Below are 16,860 nucleotides of genomic sequence, written 5' to 3' on the forward strand. Positions count from 1 at the left end.
AAGGCAAAATCTATCTAATTCACAATTTACAGCAGGTGCCTCTCAAATCTTCATGTGCATTCAAATTCTGGCTCACAGGTCTCTGGTGGGGCCTAAGATTGATCTTCAAGGGCTCCCAGGGGCTGCTAACGCTGCTGGCCCAGGTTAACCAGCCCATAGAGAAGCCTGGCTCAATCCTCACCAAATACAAAGAGGTTTTTGCTATAGGGCGTGTGTGCTCACCAGAAAGACAGACAGAGAGAGAGAGAAAGAAATGGCCACGCCGCAAGTCCTTCTCCTCCATTCTCCTCTCAGGATCTTGGGCACGCACGCACACGTGCCCAGTGTGAGTTTAAGTCACCGGGTCTGGGACTCAAACCATGGTCGATTACGTGGGAGTCCAGTGACATAGCCATTATGCCAACTGCTGCTCCCGCCAAATAAAAATATTTAGACAATATCACAGTAAATACTTCTGAAACTGATGAAAAAAAGGACGGGAGAAAATGTGCTTGAATGACCTATTCTCACTGACAGAATTTTAGAAACAGGAAACGTCTCGAAGGTTACCCACTGCTGCCTCTAACTGCACGGATGGGGAAACAGAAGCCCTGAGAGGGACACAGCTTGACCAGCCTCGACTTCACAGCAAGTACTGAAGGCCGGGCCCCTGACTCTTGGAGAAGTGCTCTCCCTGCACGTTACGATTTGATGTGAAGAGAGATACAACCTTTCCTCACGGAAAGCCCTAGCCGTGGGGCTTCTCCTCTGCCTTAACCTAAACCCCTGCTGTGCTGAGTGCAGCTTCAGCCCCGTGACAGCCCATGGTCCTTTAGCGCTTCTTCTATGGAGCACTTGGATAATGGCCACTGAAAACACGGAAAATACCCCCAGTCATCTCTCCCTGATAAGCACAGCGGAAGAGCTGAATCATCACTGCTGGGAGCAGAATCATGAAATACATTATTTCTGAATAGAGAATTGAGTAACAGAGTTAAAGCCAGAGTTGTACTGCCGTGTGCTAAGGTCTAGCAAAGCGACAATTCCCAGATAAGGATGTATGAAATAGGTTTCAGTGACTTGAAAGCTGTGATTTACAATCCAAAGGCCACAGTGGGACGTAGTAAGAATAACCACCAACAAAGCGTTTAACTTGATTTTAGCTCTGGCAGGGGAGGGAGGCGGTCATCACAGCCAGCCCTCTCTGCTGGGCAGCGTGGAACCTAGAAAAGCGGTGGACGCAAGCCGAGGCCCAGCATGTGCAGTGTTCTCTGGGTAAGCATTAAATTCCCCTCCATCCTTGGGCAGGGCGGGGCAAAAGAGGAGGTGACGTCCTGTACGCCGCCGTGCGCAGAGCAAGCACGACTCCTGGGGCAGGCCAACGGACTCATTTTGCCTTTCGGCACTGGTGAAGGAAGAAATGTAGGAGGTAGAGAAGTCTCCCCATTGCTCTGTGAAATCCAGGAGCGGCTCAAGAGTATTGGAGTCATACAGCTTTCCGGCCTGCTCTGCAGTGCAGCGGGTAAGCGCTGTGAAGAGGGAGCTGGATCCCACACGGACAGCTGTGCTTTGAATCCCAGCTTTGGTGGTTTGGAAAACACACGGGAAGCGTGTGTGTGCATGCCTAGGGTCCTGACAGGTTGGCAAGATGGAGAAAAAAGGATTGCAGTGTGACCATGCTGGGGAGAACCACATCGGAAAGAGCCCCCCTGAGGGCTCTCTCTCTCTCTCTCTCTCGCTTTCTCTCTCTCTTTCTCTGGCAAGTGCACACGCCTTCTTGGAATACAGGAGGGAAAAAGGTTTATAGTTATACAGCTTTCAAGTACAAAACCAAATCTAAAATTCAAACACTGAACAAAATAATATCAGACTAAAAAAATCCTATAGACAAGTTGCTGGTAACTATAAAATCATTATTATTATTGGGTTGTGGCAAAAGTCATGACATTTTTTCCATTTTAAAATTTTTAATGTATTATTATTATTATTATTCAATTTGACCAGAGGGAGACAAAGAGAGAGGGAGAGTGGCAGTGAGGAAGCAAGCCGCCAGGTCTAGGACTCCATGGTTACCCATGTGGAGCCCAGGGCCCTCACCATGCCATCTGCTAGTCCCTTTTCTGTTTTTCTATGCAAAACATGTCATGACTTTCCCGACAACCCAATATTATTATAATTTGCTAAAGGGTATGTGTGCTCTATAGAGAGAGAGACACACAGAGAGACAGAGAGAGGGAACGTAAGAAAGCACCTCCCGGGGGGATGACCACACCACAGTCCCCTCTCCTCCATTCTCCTCTTGGGATTTTGAGCATGCATGCACATGTGCCCAGTGTGTTTTTGAAGTACTGGGTCCAGAACTCAAACTGCAGTCAGCGTAGGAACCAGGTGCCTTCACCTCCATGCCACCAGCTGGCCCAAATGATTCCATTTCTATATAAATATCTGATTGCAAAGCAAATAGCAAACAACCTGAGAAAGAAAGATACTTGCTGTTACCCCTCCTCCTCCCAACACCACCACTGTTTTCACTACCAGGTAATAAACAGGCTCAAAACATGTGTAAATCCAAGCCAAGCAGGGCCCGATACACCACGGAGACAGGGTACCTGAGCTGAGTCTCAACGTCTGCATCTTTAAGATAGTGATCATCTTACCATGCAAAGCCGTTGTTAGCACTTCGTGAGACGGTGCACATAAAACTCTTGGGCAGCACTGGCACTTTCAGAGGCAAGTTTCTACCGCAATAATCTGTTGCTCATCTTAAAAATATTTACTGAGCCCAGATGCTGTTGTGGTGGCAAGGGACTCAGCAGTTAGGAAAAGACAATGTCTTTGCTCCTGAGAACCTGACATTCTAACGGCAGGGGTGGAGAACACATGGGAAATGCACTAACAAGTTCCTGTATGCCCGGTGAGGAAAAGAACCATGAAGGAAAATAAAGCAGGGCACGGAGGACAGAGGGGGCAGCCCTCGGTGCCATCAAAGAAGGCCTCTCCAGCAAGGCCACATCACACGGTCCGCAAACCCAAACGTGAGTGACACTGCCTTCTCAAGTTACCTGCACCGTGGAGTGTAAAAACGCGACCGTGTACAGCATTGGCTTCCACATGGGCAAGTTGCTGATGTCCAGGAGGTCTTGATTAATTCCAGCAAACGTTCTTTTCAAGCCCGCACGTACACCTTGGGGCGGCTCATTAGTGAATTTGATAGAAGTCTGTCATAAAAAGCAAACAGTTGTTTTGTTTCTATAAATTACTGTAAAGGCTAAAATAATAATCACAGTACACCTGGCAACAATATCCTGTGATAAATAAGATGTGAGCTGAAATTCAGCACTGTATAAACTAACTACATCGACGAGAGCTGAAAACTCATAAATTAGCACTGAGTCATAACTCTTCCCCGGGAACATTTCCTATGTAAAGGGACTTCAGAAAATCCATGGAAAAGAAATAAAAGTATGAGTTATTTTGGGCGTGAAAAATAATTTTTAAATCCATGCATAGTTTTTTTTTTTTTCTTTTTTTTCCCAGAACACATATTTTTTTTTTTCTCTTTTTCTTTTTTGGAGAGGTTTTTGCTATAAGGTGCATGTGCTCACCAGAAAGACAAGAGCCAGAGAGACAGAAAGCAAGAAATCACCCCCCTGGGGGGATGGCCACGCTGCAATCCCTTCTCCTCCATTCTCCTCCCGGTTTCTTGAGCATGCACGCACACATGCCCAGTGTGAGTTTAAGCCACCAGATTCGGGACTCAAACCGCAGTCAACTACATGGGAGTCCAGCAACATAGCCATTACGCCAACTGCTAGTCCCAGAACACTCATTTTCTATGAACTTTTCAAAAACCCCTTGCTTAACCTTGACAACTACAGTCAAGATTTTGACGATGATGGTCTAAGATTTTGCAGTACAAACTTTACTGAACCAAAAAGCTATGTTGCGTTTTCATCTTTCAATAATATCAACTTTGCCATCTTTTCAGTTAACAGACACTTATCACAGTAACAAACCTGAAGCAATGTAATTGGAAATTTATCGTGAGGCTCCGTGGTTATCCATACTCGGAAAGACTCATCATTGGCTTCAGTGGTACTCAGCGTTTCTAGTAATTCCTCCATGAATTCCAGGCCAAGGTGACAGTTTTGTAGTAATACCCAACCGCCCTGTATCCAAAAGTGAGTTTGTGTTTATTTCTTGTCACTTTATTTTGCTATGATTTTAATAAAACAAAATGTACAAATTAAAAAAAAAACTCATAAAACTTGGATAGTGCATGTGAATACTGCACTATATTTTCAATTATATGTCAATATGATGATTTCTTCTGCTTCTGATATAAGCTGATTATCTGGAATCAAGTGAGATCAAAATGATTATATTCTGCCATCCCAGTTCAGAAAGGAGCAGCAATTAAAACTTACAGACAGACTCCTATAAGTATAGTGTGTGCACCATCTAATGGTAGGAATGGGTATTCTGGAATTGGTAACTTAAATTGTCCTGCCTAAGATAAACCAAAACTGACTCATTCCAAAGCCAAGAAAACTGGTTCATAGCCATCCACAGGTACAAAGAAAGATATGAATTATCTTATGAGAGCTGGAGACAATACATTCTGTGACATTTGCTATCATAACATTAAACCTTATTGTTTGTCATTGTCTTTTCACACATTCCTGAAACCACAAAACTTATACTCGATAAAAACCACCTTTATCAATATGCCACATAACCATCGCTGCCTCTAATGAGCATGTAGTTGGCCAGACAACATTTTCATACCATTATGTAACTAGATCAGATAAACACAGATGCAAACTACTGAATACAGAGACTATGAGACAATGGACATATATCGTGACCCCCAACTGTAAGAGAATCATAATCGTGACTGGCTGAAATAGCCCAGGAAATGTGTTGGTCTATGTAAACGGGATGGGTTTCAGGATGAGTTTGTGTCATGATGGAACCAATTCCTTCTGGTTCCCACTCTGCATTCTGCAGTGTCAGTTCCATCCTACATCTGATGTCCCTCAGGATGGCAAGATGGCTGCACCTGTTCATGGCCCCCCCAATAATGCCACTATTATAATACAATATTTATCCCACCTTACGAAACAGAACATGGACGTATAAAAACTAGTATTCCAAAGAAGAGGAATATAAATGCAGTGTTTAAATTAGAAAGTTTCTTACTCATTGAAACTAAATAAAGTATTTAAGAACCAAAGTGAAATTGTCAAATCACTCAAGAGAATGAAGCATTTGATCCGAGTAAAAATAATTATATATAATTGCTTTGAAATCCATAAATTAAATACAATATATTATCGAATTTAATTAAGTGATAAAGATTAGGGCTTAAGGCATTTGAGAATTAATGACTAGCTTGAAAATTTGATGACCCAAGCAGAGTTTTAGCCCATTAACCCTCGCTGGTCATTAATTCCCCAGGAAAAGCTACACCAAAGTTGTCAGGAGCATTATGAGATCAAAAGCTTAAAAACAAACCAAGATTTTATTTTTATAAATGGTACAATTTCTTTTTATAGCCGAAATGATTATTTACAGAGTCTTTCTAGGAAACTAATGTCTTGTATATTTATTAGGTGTGATGGGAAGTCGTTCTCAACATTCTATTGAGCTTGCAATTTTTAACAAAAATCATTATCAATATTTAAAATAACATTCTCAAATATTTCTTATTTGCCCAAAACTCTTCATTAATGAAAAATGAAAGGCTGCCTTCAACCAAAAGTTGAAATTTAAGTGCGTCAATCTGTCACTTCTTGAGTACTCTTGGGTTGTCAGAAAAGTCATGATGCATTTTTGCAACAGATGGTGCTGGTTCATTTCTGAAAGCACCAGAGTCATTCACATCTATGTTACTGCCATGTCATTTAACAGCTAACAGTTCAAGCTTCATTCTTAAAAAAATAAAATAAAATAAGCAATTTGGTTGAGTTTTGGAGATTTTACAAGTTGAAGATGAAAGACCAAACTGCATTTTCACCATATTTTACTTTTTTAATTCTGTAAAGGGAAGAAGATACATCAAGCCTGTGAAAAGTTGTGTACAGTTTCCAGTGACAATGCTCTCCAAGGATGTTAGTGCCAACAATGGTTTACAAAATTCCAGGCTGGTGATTTTGATCTCAATGATGCTCCTCGGTCAGGGAGGCCCACTGAGGTTGATGATGACAAAGTAAAGGCATTGATCGAGTCAAACCCATATACAGGACACAAGAGATTGCAGAAATGCTGCACAGCCATCCTTCAAGCGTTCACGACCATCTGAAGAAGCTGGGATGTGTAAGGAAGCTCAATGTTTGGGTTCCTCAGGAACTCAAAGTTAATTTGATGGCACGTACAAACATCTGAGATATGCTCGTTAACCATGAGGAAAATGATTCTTTATTGAAATGACTGATAACTGGTGGTGAGAAGTGGATTGTTTACAAGTGTAGCACACAATTGGTCTTGGTCCTGAGGTGATGATTTGCCTCAAATGACAAGGAAAGCAGACATTCATCAGAGAAAGGACAGGCTCTCAGTGTGGTAGGATTTTAAAGGTGTCATGTTTTTCAGGCTCTGACCAAGGAATCACTCAATTCAAATGTGTACTGTCTGCAATTAGGCAGTTTGAACGGATCGATCATCCAGAAATGTCTAGGGTTCACTGATCATAAAGGAGTTGTGTTCCATCACGACAACGCAAGACCACCATAGGTCTGATCACCCAGAAAATGATTGGAGCTTGGATGGGATGTGTTGCCACACCCACCAGACTCACCTAACCTTGTACTGTCAGACTTCTACTTGTTTCGCTCTCTTCAAAACTGCTTATGTGGTGGACCGGCAGGTGGCGTGGTGGTTAAGGGTGCTGGACTCCCACATGGCCGACCGTGGTTCAAGTTCTAGACCTGGCCGCTTGCTTTCTCACTCCCCCTCCCTGACCATATATACATAAACCAAAGTGGAAAATAAGGTTTAAGCCTAACAGAAAGAGTGCTTCGCCCATCACTGTGCTGTCTCTGGCAATAATGCAGCAGTGGCAAGCTGTCCCTTGTCACATACCTGCTGCATTGACATCTGGATCAGCTTCCGAGCGTGTACTTCTTGTCCTTGGCCCATTGAAATAGTTCTACATTCTGTAACATAGGAGAAGGTTCACAGTGAGAAATCTTCAAGCAGGCTTGGGATGAAAAGCTAATTTCTGAAGGGTCACAGCCTCCCTCCCCCCCCCACCCCTCTCTCTATCACTTCTTTTTTAAAATTATGTATTTATTTAATTTTATTTACTATCATTATTATTTTAATTTCAAGAGAGAGAGAGAGAGAAAGCTAGAAAGCAAGTCTTCAGGTCCAGGATTCAAACTGTGGTCAACTATGCAGAAGTCCAGTGCCTTAACCACCATACCACCTGCTGGCCCCCTCCCTCTATCACTTCTAAGAGGGCTGTTCAAACGGGCCAGCCCTTTGGTTGTGTTGGTCAGAGAAATGAATGGAACAGAGACCCATAGGCACCACCTGGGAAGGAGCAGGGCAGAGAGAGAGCAAAAAGCACAGGTCGGGCCTTTAGCGTGTTGGGGCTCTTGGGAGATGACAAGGGACAAGACTGACAGCAGAGGGGCAGCTGTGAGAAAAAGAGGAGTTTTGAGTTTTGCTGTATGTTTTGGTTAGAGTCCTCCTTTATTTTAGCAGATGCTTTGGTAAAGACTTTGTTTTCTGTTTATTTCTTTTAGATATCAGGCACACAGGGTTTTCTGTCTGTTTTTGTTTTGTTTGTGTGTTCGTCCATTTTTCTGAGACGGAACTCGAGGCAGCTTGGCCCTAATAAGAGCTACGTTCAATAAGGACAATTGTCTAAGAGCCGGTTTTTAGCTGCCTCTCAAATTAAATCACCACCTGAGAACCCAACGTGACAGGAAAGTGGAGACTGCTCCAGGTTAAGAAGTGTCATCATGGAACCAGCAGTTAGCATAATGGCTATGTCGCTGGACTCCCACGTAGTCGGCCACGGTTTGCCTCCTGGACCCGGTGGCTTAAACTCACGCCAGGTGCGTGTGCATGCGTGCCCAAGATCCCAAGAGGAGAATGGAGGAGAAGGGATTACGGCATGGCCATCCCCCCGGGGGGTGATTTCTCGCTCTCAGTCTCTCTGTCTCTCTGTCTCTGTCTGGCGAGAGCACGTGCCCTATAGCAAAAACCTCTCCAAACAATAAAAAAGAAGTGTCATCAGGGTGTGTATGTGTGTGTGGGGAGACGCACCATTTAGGACCATTTGTCGCAGGTAGAGAACACACCCATGTCCTGCCAAATGAATCGAGCAACTTGAAGAAGTGTGGGAATCATACTTGTGAAACTGCAATTGGAAAGTAACTTCTAAGCAAGCCTTTGCGGCCCAGGATTTCCTCGAGTTTTAAAGGCATGATCTTGGCTAGGGAAAGGAGGTCAGTGGAGACATTATGAATGCATGTATGTTTTTTACAACTGTGGACAGAGATTACAAGGGACTGGAAAATGCATAGGGCACAAAGGGAGGTATGTCAGGAACCAAAGTTGTCAGGCCACGCCATTCAAATGGCACCAGGTAGAGAATGGTCAGATATTCCATGAGAGTTGGCAGGGTGCCACACTTCGGATTATGCATGGGCTCAAGGTCCCAGAGAGAAATGGTGCAATAGGCACTTGACAGAAGATGGAAGAGCAGTGATTGGAGAACAGGAATGTTAATAGGTCCAGAGGTAACAGGCAGAGTTAGATTTTCCCACTAACGCCTCTGTGAATCTCTTCAGCTCCTAAGGGGGACCTAAGAGGAAAAATCCCATCCAACCTATAAAAGGAGCAAAGGAAGGTAGGATGGGAGGAGCCTTTGGATCATACAAAGAGATATTGAGCTCTTATTTGAAAACACACATGAGAGAGAAGGAGAGAGGAGAAGGGACTACTGCATGGCCATCTCCCCCGGGGGATGATTTCTCACTTTCTGTCTCTCTGTCTCTCCAGCAAGTGCATGTGCCCTAAAATCTATAAAAAATAAACAAATAAATAAAGGAAGGACTACTTTTTGTCCAGGTGGCTACGAGCTTGAGTTTGTTAGGTTGAACTAGGTCATCAGACAGCGGGAGACTAAGAGGAATCCTCTCAAAAGATATTCATGGGTTGGCCCCTGGCCTGGTAGTTAAGGGAGCTGGATCCCAAATGGCTGACCACACGGTTTGAATCCTAGTCTGGTGACCTGAAAAACGTGCCAGGTGCATACATGTGGGTGCACACGTACGTGTGTGTGTGTATGCATGCCCAGAATCTTGACAGGATGGAAAAACAGAGAAGAGCTTGCAGCATAACCATGCTCCACTGGTCCCTCCTGCCCAGCCCTCATCTCTTCCTCTGCTGAGTGCACATGCCCTCTGTCAATAATATATTTTTAAAAATTCAGAATCTGACCACTTCTCTACATCTCTGCTTTTATTCCCGTGGCCCAAGTGACCACGACCTCTTTGCCTGGATTCTAGCAACAGCCTTCTAGCTGGCCATACTCCCACTTCTGTCTTCCACTAACAGCCAGAGAAGCACTGTCAAATCCTAAATCAGACTAAGTTCATTTTCTGCTCAAAACCATCCAATGGCTTCCCATTTTATTCAGAGCAAAAGCCAAAATCCAAAGTCCAACCTATAGCCTATAAAGCCCTATACAATTGGCCTCCACTGCCACCACTCTCTACACACACACACACACACACACACACACACACACACGTGCACGTCCTTTCTTATCTAGTCACTTTTCCCTTTGCCCTATACATTCACTTTTCTCCAGCCACATTGGCCTCCTTCCCCAGGCATGCTCCAGTCTCACTGCTGCTCCCTCTGCCTCTTCTTGAGAGCTCCACTGATTCCCTCCCTCCACATCTCAGGGCTCTCCCACCTTATCAGCAAGGCCTTCCTGACCATCCTACCTAAAATAACACACCCAATCCCATATTGTGTGTTTTACCCCAACACTAGAATGTCAGCCCCACAAGGGTCTTAGACCATGGTGATTTATCCAGCCCTTGGACAGTACATGGCACTCAATAGGCGCTCAATAAAATCTTAAATCTTAAATCTTAAATATTTTATATTGAGGGGCCAGCAGGTGGAATGGTAGTTAAGGGAGTGGACTCCCACATGGCCCACCATGGTTCAAGTCCTGGACCCAGCGGCTTGAAACTCATGCTAAGTACATGTGTGTGCATGTCCAAAATCCTGAGAGAAGAATGGATGAGAAGAAGTGGCATGGCCATCCCACCCAGGGGGATGATTTTTCACTTTCCCTCTGTATGTCTCTCTCTCTCTCTCTCTGGCAAGCACATGCACCATATGGCAAAAACCTAAAAAAAAAATTATTGAGGTATATTAAATTTTTTTAAGTATTTTAAATTGAGATCTAATTCACATGTCATAAAATGCACTCTTTTTTAACTTTATTTATTTATTTATTTTACAATTAAAGTATGAATTTATTCTGGTACAAAAACTTTTTGAAATTCATACATAGTTTTCCCATTACATGTATTTCCATGAGGTTTTTTTCCCGGAAACATTTTTTTAATTAATTAATTCACATTCATTCCCTAAGCATCATCACAGTATATAAAATGTGATTTATCATCAAGAATATACTGTGTAGTGGCTTAATCATGCATATTATCATCAATAATTTTACACAATTTCTTATATAATCTACCTACTTTCAATAGCAAATTCATTTGGTAATTTCAAGAAAAGTAGTTTTAACTTTAATAAATCAAAGAAATGCTAAGGAACTTTGCTTCAAACTTAAAGCCAGGAAACAGGTTAGGATTCTGTTCAAATAGTAGGTACATGAACCTATTGACAGGTCAAGACCAGACAAAATTTCTCAAAACTGGAAAACAAAGCCTAGAAGAAAATCAGCAATGTTTTAGTCAAAAGTCATAAAATGCTATTTCACCAGTTCAGGCTCATATACTTTATCTCTGTTGTGGTTTGATCTTCCCATTTAAATTCTGGGATTTGCTATTCAACTCCAGACTTGTACCCACAATTAAGTTGGCCATTTTCTTAGTTTTTGAACTCTTATTTCTGTGTGCCTGTATTTAATTTTCCTGGTAGAGTACTCCCTCCAGAACTTCTTGGCGATCCGGTCTGGTGTCGGTAAATTCTTTCAGGTTTTGTTTATCTGAGAATGTTCTTGTCTTTTCTTCCTATGGAATGATAATCTTGCTGGGTACAGTATTCTTGGTTGAAACTGCTTTTCCCTTAACACATTGAATATATTTTCCCATTCTTTCCTAACTTGTATTGTTTCCAATGAGAGATCTGCTGTTAGCCTGATGGGATATCCTTTGTAGGTAACTTGCCGTTTTTCTCTTGCCAGTCTTAGTATCTTGTCTTTGTCTGTGATTTGGTCAATCTGGCTATAGTGTGTCTCGGAGAAGATCTTCTTGGGTTCATTCTATTTGGAGTTATTTGTATCTTTGGGGACGAGAGTTTTGAGTGCCTCTCTAGGTTTGGAAAGTTTTCTTGTAAGGTTTCATGGAATAGCTTATCAATGCCCTGATGAGTCTCTTCTCCTTCTGGAATACCAATTATCCAGATGTTTGGATGTTTGATGGCATGTAGTATTTCGTGTATATTATTCTCATTTTGGGGGGCAATTTTCTCCATCTTCGTGGTGGATTTTTCTAGGCCAGCAATTTTCGCTTCTACGTCTGATATTTTATTTTCTGTATGATCTAGTCTGCTTTTAATACTTTCAAGGGAGATTTTGACTTCCTGTATTATAGCCTTCATCTCTAACAGGTCCATTTCATTCTTTTTTAAAGTGTGTAATTCCTCTTTTAGATCTTATAAGAATTTCCTCACCTCCTGGAACTTGTCAGCTCCTTTCTCCTTACTCTTCTGCAGTTCATTGTCTCTCTTCTCTTCCTTCTCTGTTAGCTTCGTCATTATGAATATTCTAAATTCTTTACCAGACATATTCATGATTTCCACTGAACTGTCTGTGGATAAAGAGGAGCTATTTTTTTACCCCTGGAGGAGAGGTATTTTCTCGCTTTCCCGTATTTCTTGTGGCCCTGTGGTGATTTCTAGTCATCTGATGGATGGTGTGTTTCTTCCTAATTCTTGAAGTTCAATCTGAGCATTCAGGATCATGCAGAAAGAGGTGATTTGGAATCTCTTTGCCATTCTGTTTTATTTCTTTGTGCAGCAGATTCAGTGGATATTGAGGAATATGTTAACCCTAGTAATATTTGAGTATTTGGATGCTTGGCTCTGGTTCCCTTAGATCCGTCTAGAAACACATTCGAGTTTGTGGGCTGGAGGCTGAATTATCAGTAGAAAATCTTCATTTCTCTTTTTCCCCTGAAATCACTAGTTCTCAGGAGCCATGGAGGAGTCTTCTTCTCTAAAATGCACTCTTTAAAGATGTACAATTCAATATTGTTTTTTAAGAATTATTTTACTGAGCTTTATTTATTTATTTATTTATTTATTTAAATTTGACCATAGAGGGACAGAGTGAGAGAGAAAGTGAGAAAGCAAGCCACCGGGTCCAGGATTCAAGCTGCGGTTGGCCATGTGGGAGTCTAGCACCCTTAACCACCATGCCACCTGCTGGCCCCCCTTTTTAAAGAATTCTTTTATTGAACTTTATTTATTTATTTTTATTTATTTAAATTTGATGAGAAGAGAGCCCGGTATGATTTTAAAGTCACTAGATCTGGTACTCTTATTGCTCACTTGGCCATGGGGGATCCAGCCACCTTAACTTCCATGCCACCTGCTGGTCCCACATTTCTTATAAATGAAATCGTACAATATGTGGCCTTTTGTGTCTCCTTGTGGTTTACATACTGTTTTCAGGATCCATCCACATTGTAGCATGTACCACAACTTCATTTCCTTTCATGGTGGAGTCGTAGTTCATTGCACATATACCATGTTTCCTATACCCATTCATCAGCTGATAGACATTTGAACTGTTTCCATTTTTTTTGCCTAGCATGAATAATGGTATGAACATTCACATACAGGTTGTGAGGATACACATTTCCAATTTTCTTGGGTATATACCTGGGAGTGGATTTGCTGGTCATATAGTGAAACTATTCTTAAATTTTTGAGAAGATGTCGGCTCTTTTCTAAAGCAGTTGCACCATTTTACATTCCCACTAGCAATGTATGAAGGTTCTAATTTTTCGTATACTTGCCAACACTTGCTACTGTCCCTCTTTTTGATTAAACCACCTTGGTAGGAGTGAAGTAGCTAGTATCTCATGACAGTGTACAATAAGGTCCTAGGCCTTTACATTCTCCACTCAATCACTGACTTGCCCAGAGCAACTTCCAGTACAGCAAGCTCCACCTATACAAGTACCCTTTTTTTTAACATTGTATTATTATTATTATTATTATTATTATTATTATTATTATTATTATTGGAGAGGTTTTGCTATAGGGCGCGTGCACTCGCCAGAAACACAGGGAGAAACAAAGAGACAGAAAGCGAGAAATCAACCCCCAGGGGAGATGGCCACACAGTGATCTCTTCTCCTCCATTCTCCTCTTGGGATCTTGGGCACGCATGCACATGTGCCTGGCATGAGTTTAAGCTACCAGGTCTGGGACTTGAACTACGGTCAACTACATGGGAATCCAGTGATACAGCCATTATGCCAACTGCTGATCCCTTTTACATTGTGTTTTTACTGTACCTTTTCTCTGTTTAGATATACAAATACCATTGTCTTACAGGTGCCTAGAGTATGCAGAACTGTAACATCCTGTACCCTGGGAGAGTACACTACACCACAGTCTAGTTGTGCAGGGGGTTATGCCTTCTCGGTTCATGTAAGTTCACTCCAGGATTCTCACACAGTGATGCAATCACCTGGCCGGTTTCTCAGAGCACACCCCTGTTTTTAACTGACACATGCCTATACTAAGCTATTATGTACACTGCAGTCCAATTTGGAAACATGCACTTCGCTCCATTGATCTGCTTATCTGCTCCAAGTCAGTCACACACTGATTAAATTATTGCCCTTAGATAGTTTTTAAAATCTGTGGTTCCATATTATGCTCTTTCCTCTTCAAGCTTTCTAGGCTGTTCTTTTCCATTTCCAGCTTTAGATGATCTAAGGTCCCTCTACTATCCAATTAGGGGGAAAAAAATGATGTTTGTATTTCAATTAGACTTGCATTCAATTTATAGATTAATTTAGAGGCAATTGACATCTTTACAATATTGAATCTGTTTACTGGGAGTGTCGTTTAACTCCCCATTCGTTCTAACCCACTGTTATGTCTCTAAGAAAGTTTTATAGTTTTCTTCAAAGAGGTATTTTTAAAAATTATTTCTCCATTTTATTTTTATTGCTATAGTAAATGAGATTTTTACATTTTACTTTACAAGAAAACATTATTAATTTTTAAAATGTATTTATTTTGTGACCAGTCACCTTACTGAACTATCCTATTAAGTCTAATAGTTTTTCAGTTGATTCATTTGTGTTTCTCAGATAGACAATTACATTGTCCAAGGGTAGCGATTTTTGTCCCTCTTTTCCCGTAGTTAAATCTTTTATTTATGATCCTCACAATATATTAGCTATATCTCCCACAACAATGCTAAATAATTGTGGCAATAGCAGACGATTCGATTTTATTCCTGATTTTAATGGGTATGTCTCTATTTGTTCACCAGTAAGTAGGATGTTGATGTTTGACGTTCACATTCATTTTCATATCAATAAAATATTCTTCCATGTAAGTCAAATGTAAATGCTGAGATTTTATAAAATACACGTTTTAGAATCTACTAAAATAGTAACTTAATAGCTTAAGAAAAAGTCTTTATGGCTGTGATGAGACTTTTTTTAACTGCATCTTAATAGTATTTGCTCTTGTATTTCTACTTGGTCAAAGCACATTACCCTTTTCTTTCTTTCTTTCTTTCTTTCTTTCTTTTTTGCTATAGAGTGCCTACACTCACTGGAGACAAAAAGAGACAGAGAGATGGAAAGTGAAAAGTGAAAAATCAACCACTGGGGTGCTGGCCACACCACAATTCCTTTTCCTCCGTTCTTCTCTTGGGATTTTTAGCACACACACACATGCCTGGAATGTTTTTCAAGCTGCCAGGTCCAGGATTAAACCGCTCAGCCAGCCATGTGGGATCCAGCTGCCTTAACCTCCACACCACCTCCTGACCTTGAATGCAGTTTTTTAATGTTCTGTAGAATTTTTCTTGTTTAATATTAGCTAAGACCTTTACATTTATATTGATAAGTGCAGATTGATATTTTTTGTTGTCTTTCTTTTATGCAGTTACTCTTTTGGTTGTTTTTTGACATCAGAATAATTTATGCTAATAAAAAGAACATATCTTGTTTTTCCATGTTCTGGAACAGAATATAGCATGGGAAAGCCCTTGAAAGTTTTAAAATGATCCAAGCTTAGAGCCTTTGCTGAGATGACAATTTTAAAACGCCTCATTTTTTTTTTTCACCTCAATTATTGGTATATTCAGGGTTTTCTACTTTTTCTTAGAAAATATTGTACATTTGTATATTTGTACAAACTTGTCTTTTTTAGTGAGATTTTCTAATGATCATAATTATGTACCATTTTCTCATTACTTAAAATGTCTCACCTGTATATATTGTTATATCCATTTTTTTCTGTCCTACTTTTGTGTATTTGTATTTTTTGTCCTTTTTCATCTGTTTTTGGATTTTGTTTTCAAATTTATCCTTCTTCCCATTCTCCTTCCTCTCTCCTCCACCTCCTTGCTCCTCTGTCTTCCTCACCCAGGTTCCTAGTAGGGCTCTCATGCTAAACCCATCTGCTTTCTCCCCTTGCTCAGGTAACGAGTACTTTGGTGTAGAATTTTTCTGCTCCAACTCTCTGACCACACAGCCTGACCAGGATCAGATAACATCTACAATCAGAAGGTTCCTGGAAGGAAGTTCCACATGGCTCCTGCGAACTAGGTATTGCAGGGCACAGGAGAAATAAAGACTTTCTACTGATAATTCAGCCTCCAGCAAACAAGCTAACGAAGAGGCCAGGCTTTCAGAAGGAGGTTCCACATGGCTCCTGCAAACTAGAAGGATCTAAGAGCACTGTAGCTATACATCCAAATACTAAGAGGGTTAAAATATTCCTTAATATCTACCAAATCTGCTGCATCAGCGATCACAACAGAACGGCAAAGAGATTCTAGATCTCCTCCATCTGCTTGCTCCTGAACATTCAGACGGAACTTCAAAAATTGAAAGAAACACACCATCCATCAGATGACAAGAAATCACTGCCGGATCACAAGAAATATGGGAAAACAAGAAAATACCTCTCCTCCAAGGGAAAAGAGAACTCTTCTTCATCCACAAGCAGTTCAGTGAAAATCATGGAAATGTCTGAGAAGGAATTTAGAGCATTCGTAATGTCGAAGCTAACAGAGATGGAAGAGAAGAGAGATAATGAACTCCTAAAGAGAAAGGAGAAAGAAGTTGACAAGTTCCAGGAGACGAGGAAATTCTTGCAAGATCTAAAAGAGGAACTACACACTTTACAAAAGACTCAAATGGAACTGTTAAAGATGAAGTCTATAATACAGGAAGTCAAAATCTCCCTTGAAAGTATTAAAAGCAGACTAGATCATACAGAAAATAGAATCTCAGACGTAGAAGAGAAAATTACTGGCCTGGAAAAATCCACCACGAAGACTGAGAAAATGGCCCCAAAATTTGAGAATAATATATGAGAAGTACTAGATACCATCAAACGTCCAAATATTCAGATAATTGGCATTCCAGAAGGTGAAGAGACCCATAAGGGCAT

At 41.2% G+C, this 16,860-nt stretch overlaps 1 protein-coding gene across 1 annotated transcript in view; it reads right to left on the bottom strand.

Annotated features, from left to right (window-relative positions):
* The window catches only part of DNAH8 (dynein axonemal heavy chain 8), a 413,702-nt gene that overhangs the window by 80,068 nt on the left and 316,774 nt on the right, over positions 1-16,860 (bottom strand). The window contains exons 82-84 of the mRNA XM_027771927.1: positions 7,063-7,136; positions 3,996-4,148; positions 3,042-3,197 (exon numbers count right to left, since the gene is read on the bottom strand). Of these exons, the coding sequence (XP_027627728.1) occupies positions 3,042-3,197; positions 3,996-4,148; positions 7,063-7,136 (383 nt within the window). The remainder of the gene's footprint in view (positions 1-3,041; positions 3,198-3,995; positions 4,149-7,062; positions 7,137-16,860) is intronic.

The sequence above is a fragment of the Tupaia chinensis genome, unplaced genomic scaffold (assembly GCF_000334495.1).
Source record: "Tupaia chinensis unplaced genomic scaffold, TupChi_1.0 Scaffold000238_1, whole genome shotgun sequence".
Lineage (NCBI taxonomy): Eukaryota > Metazoa > Chordata > Mammalia > Scandentia > Tupaiidae > Tupaia > Tupaia belangeri.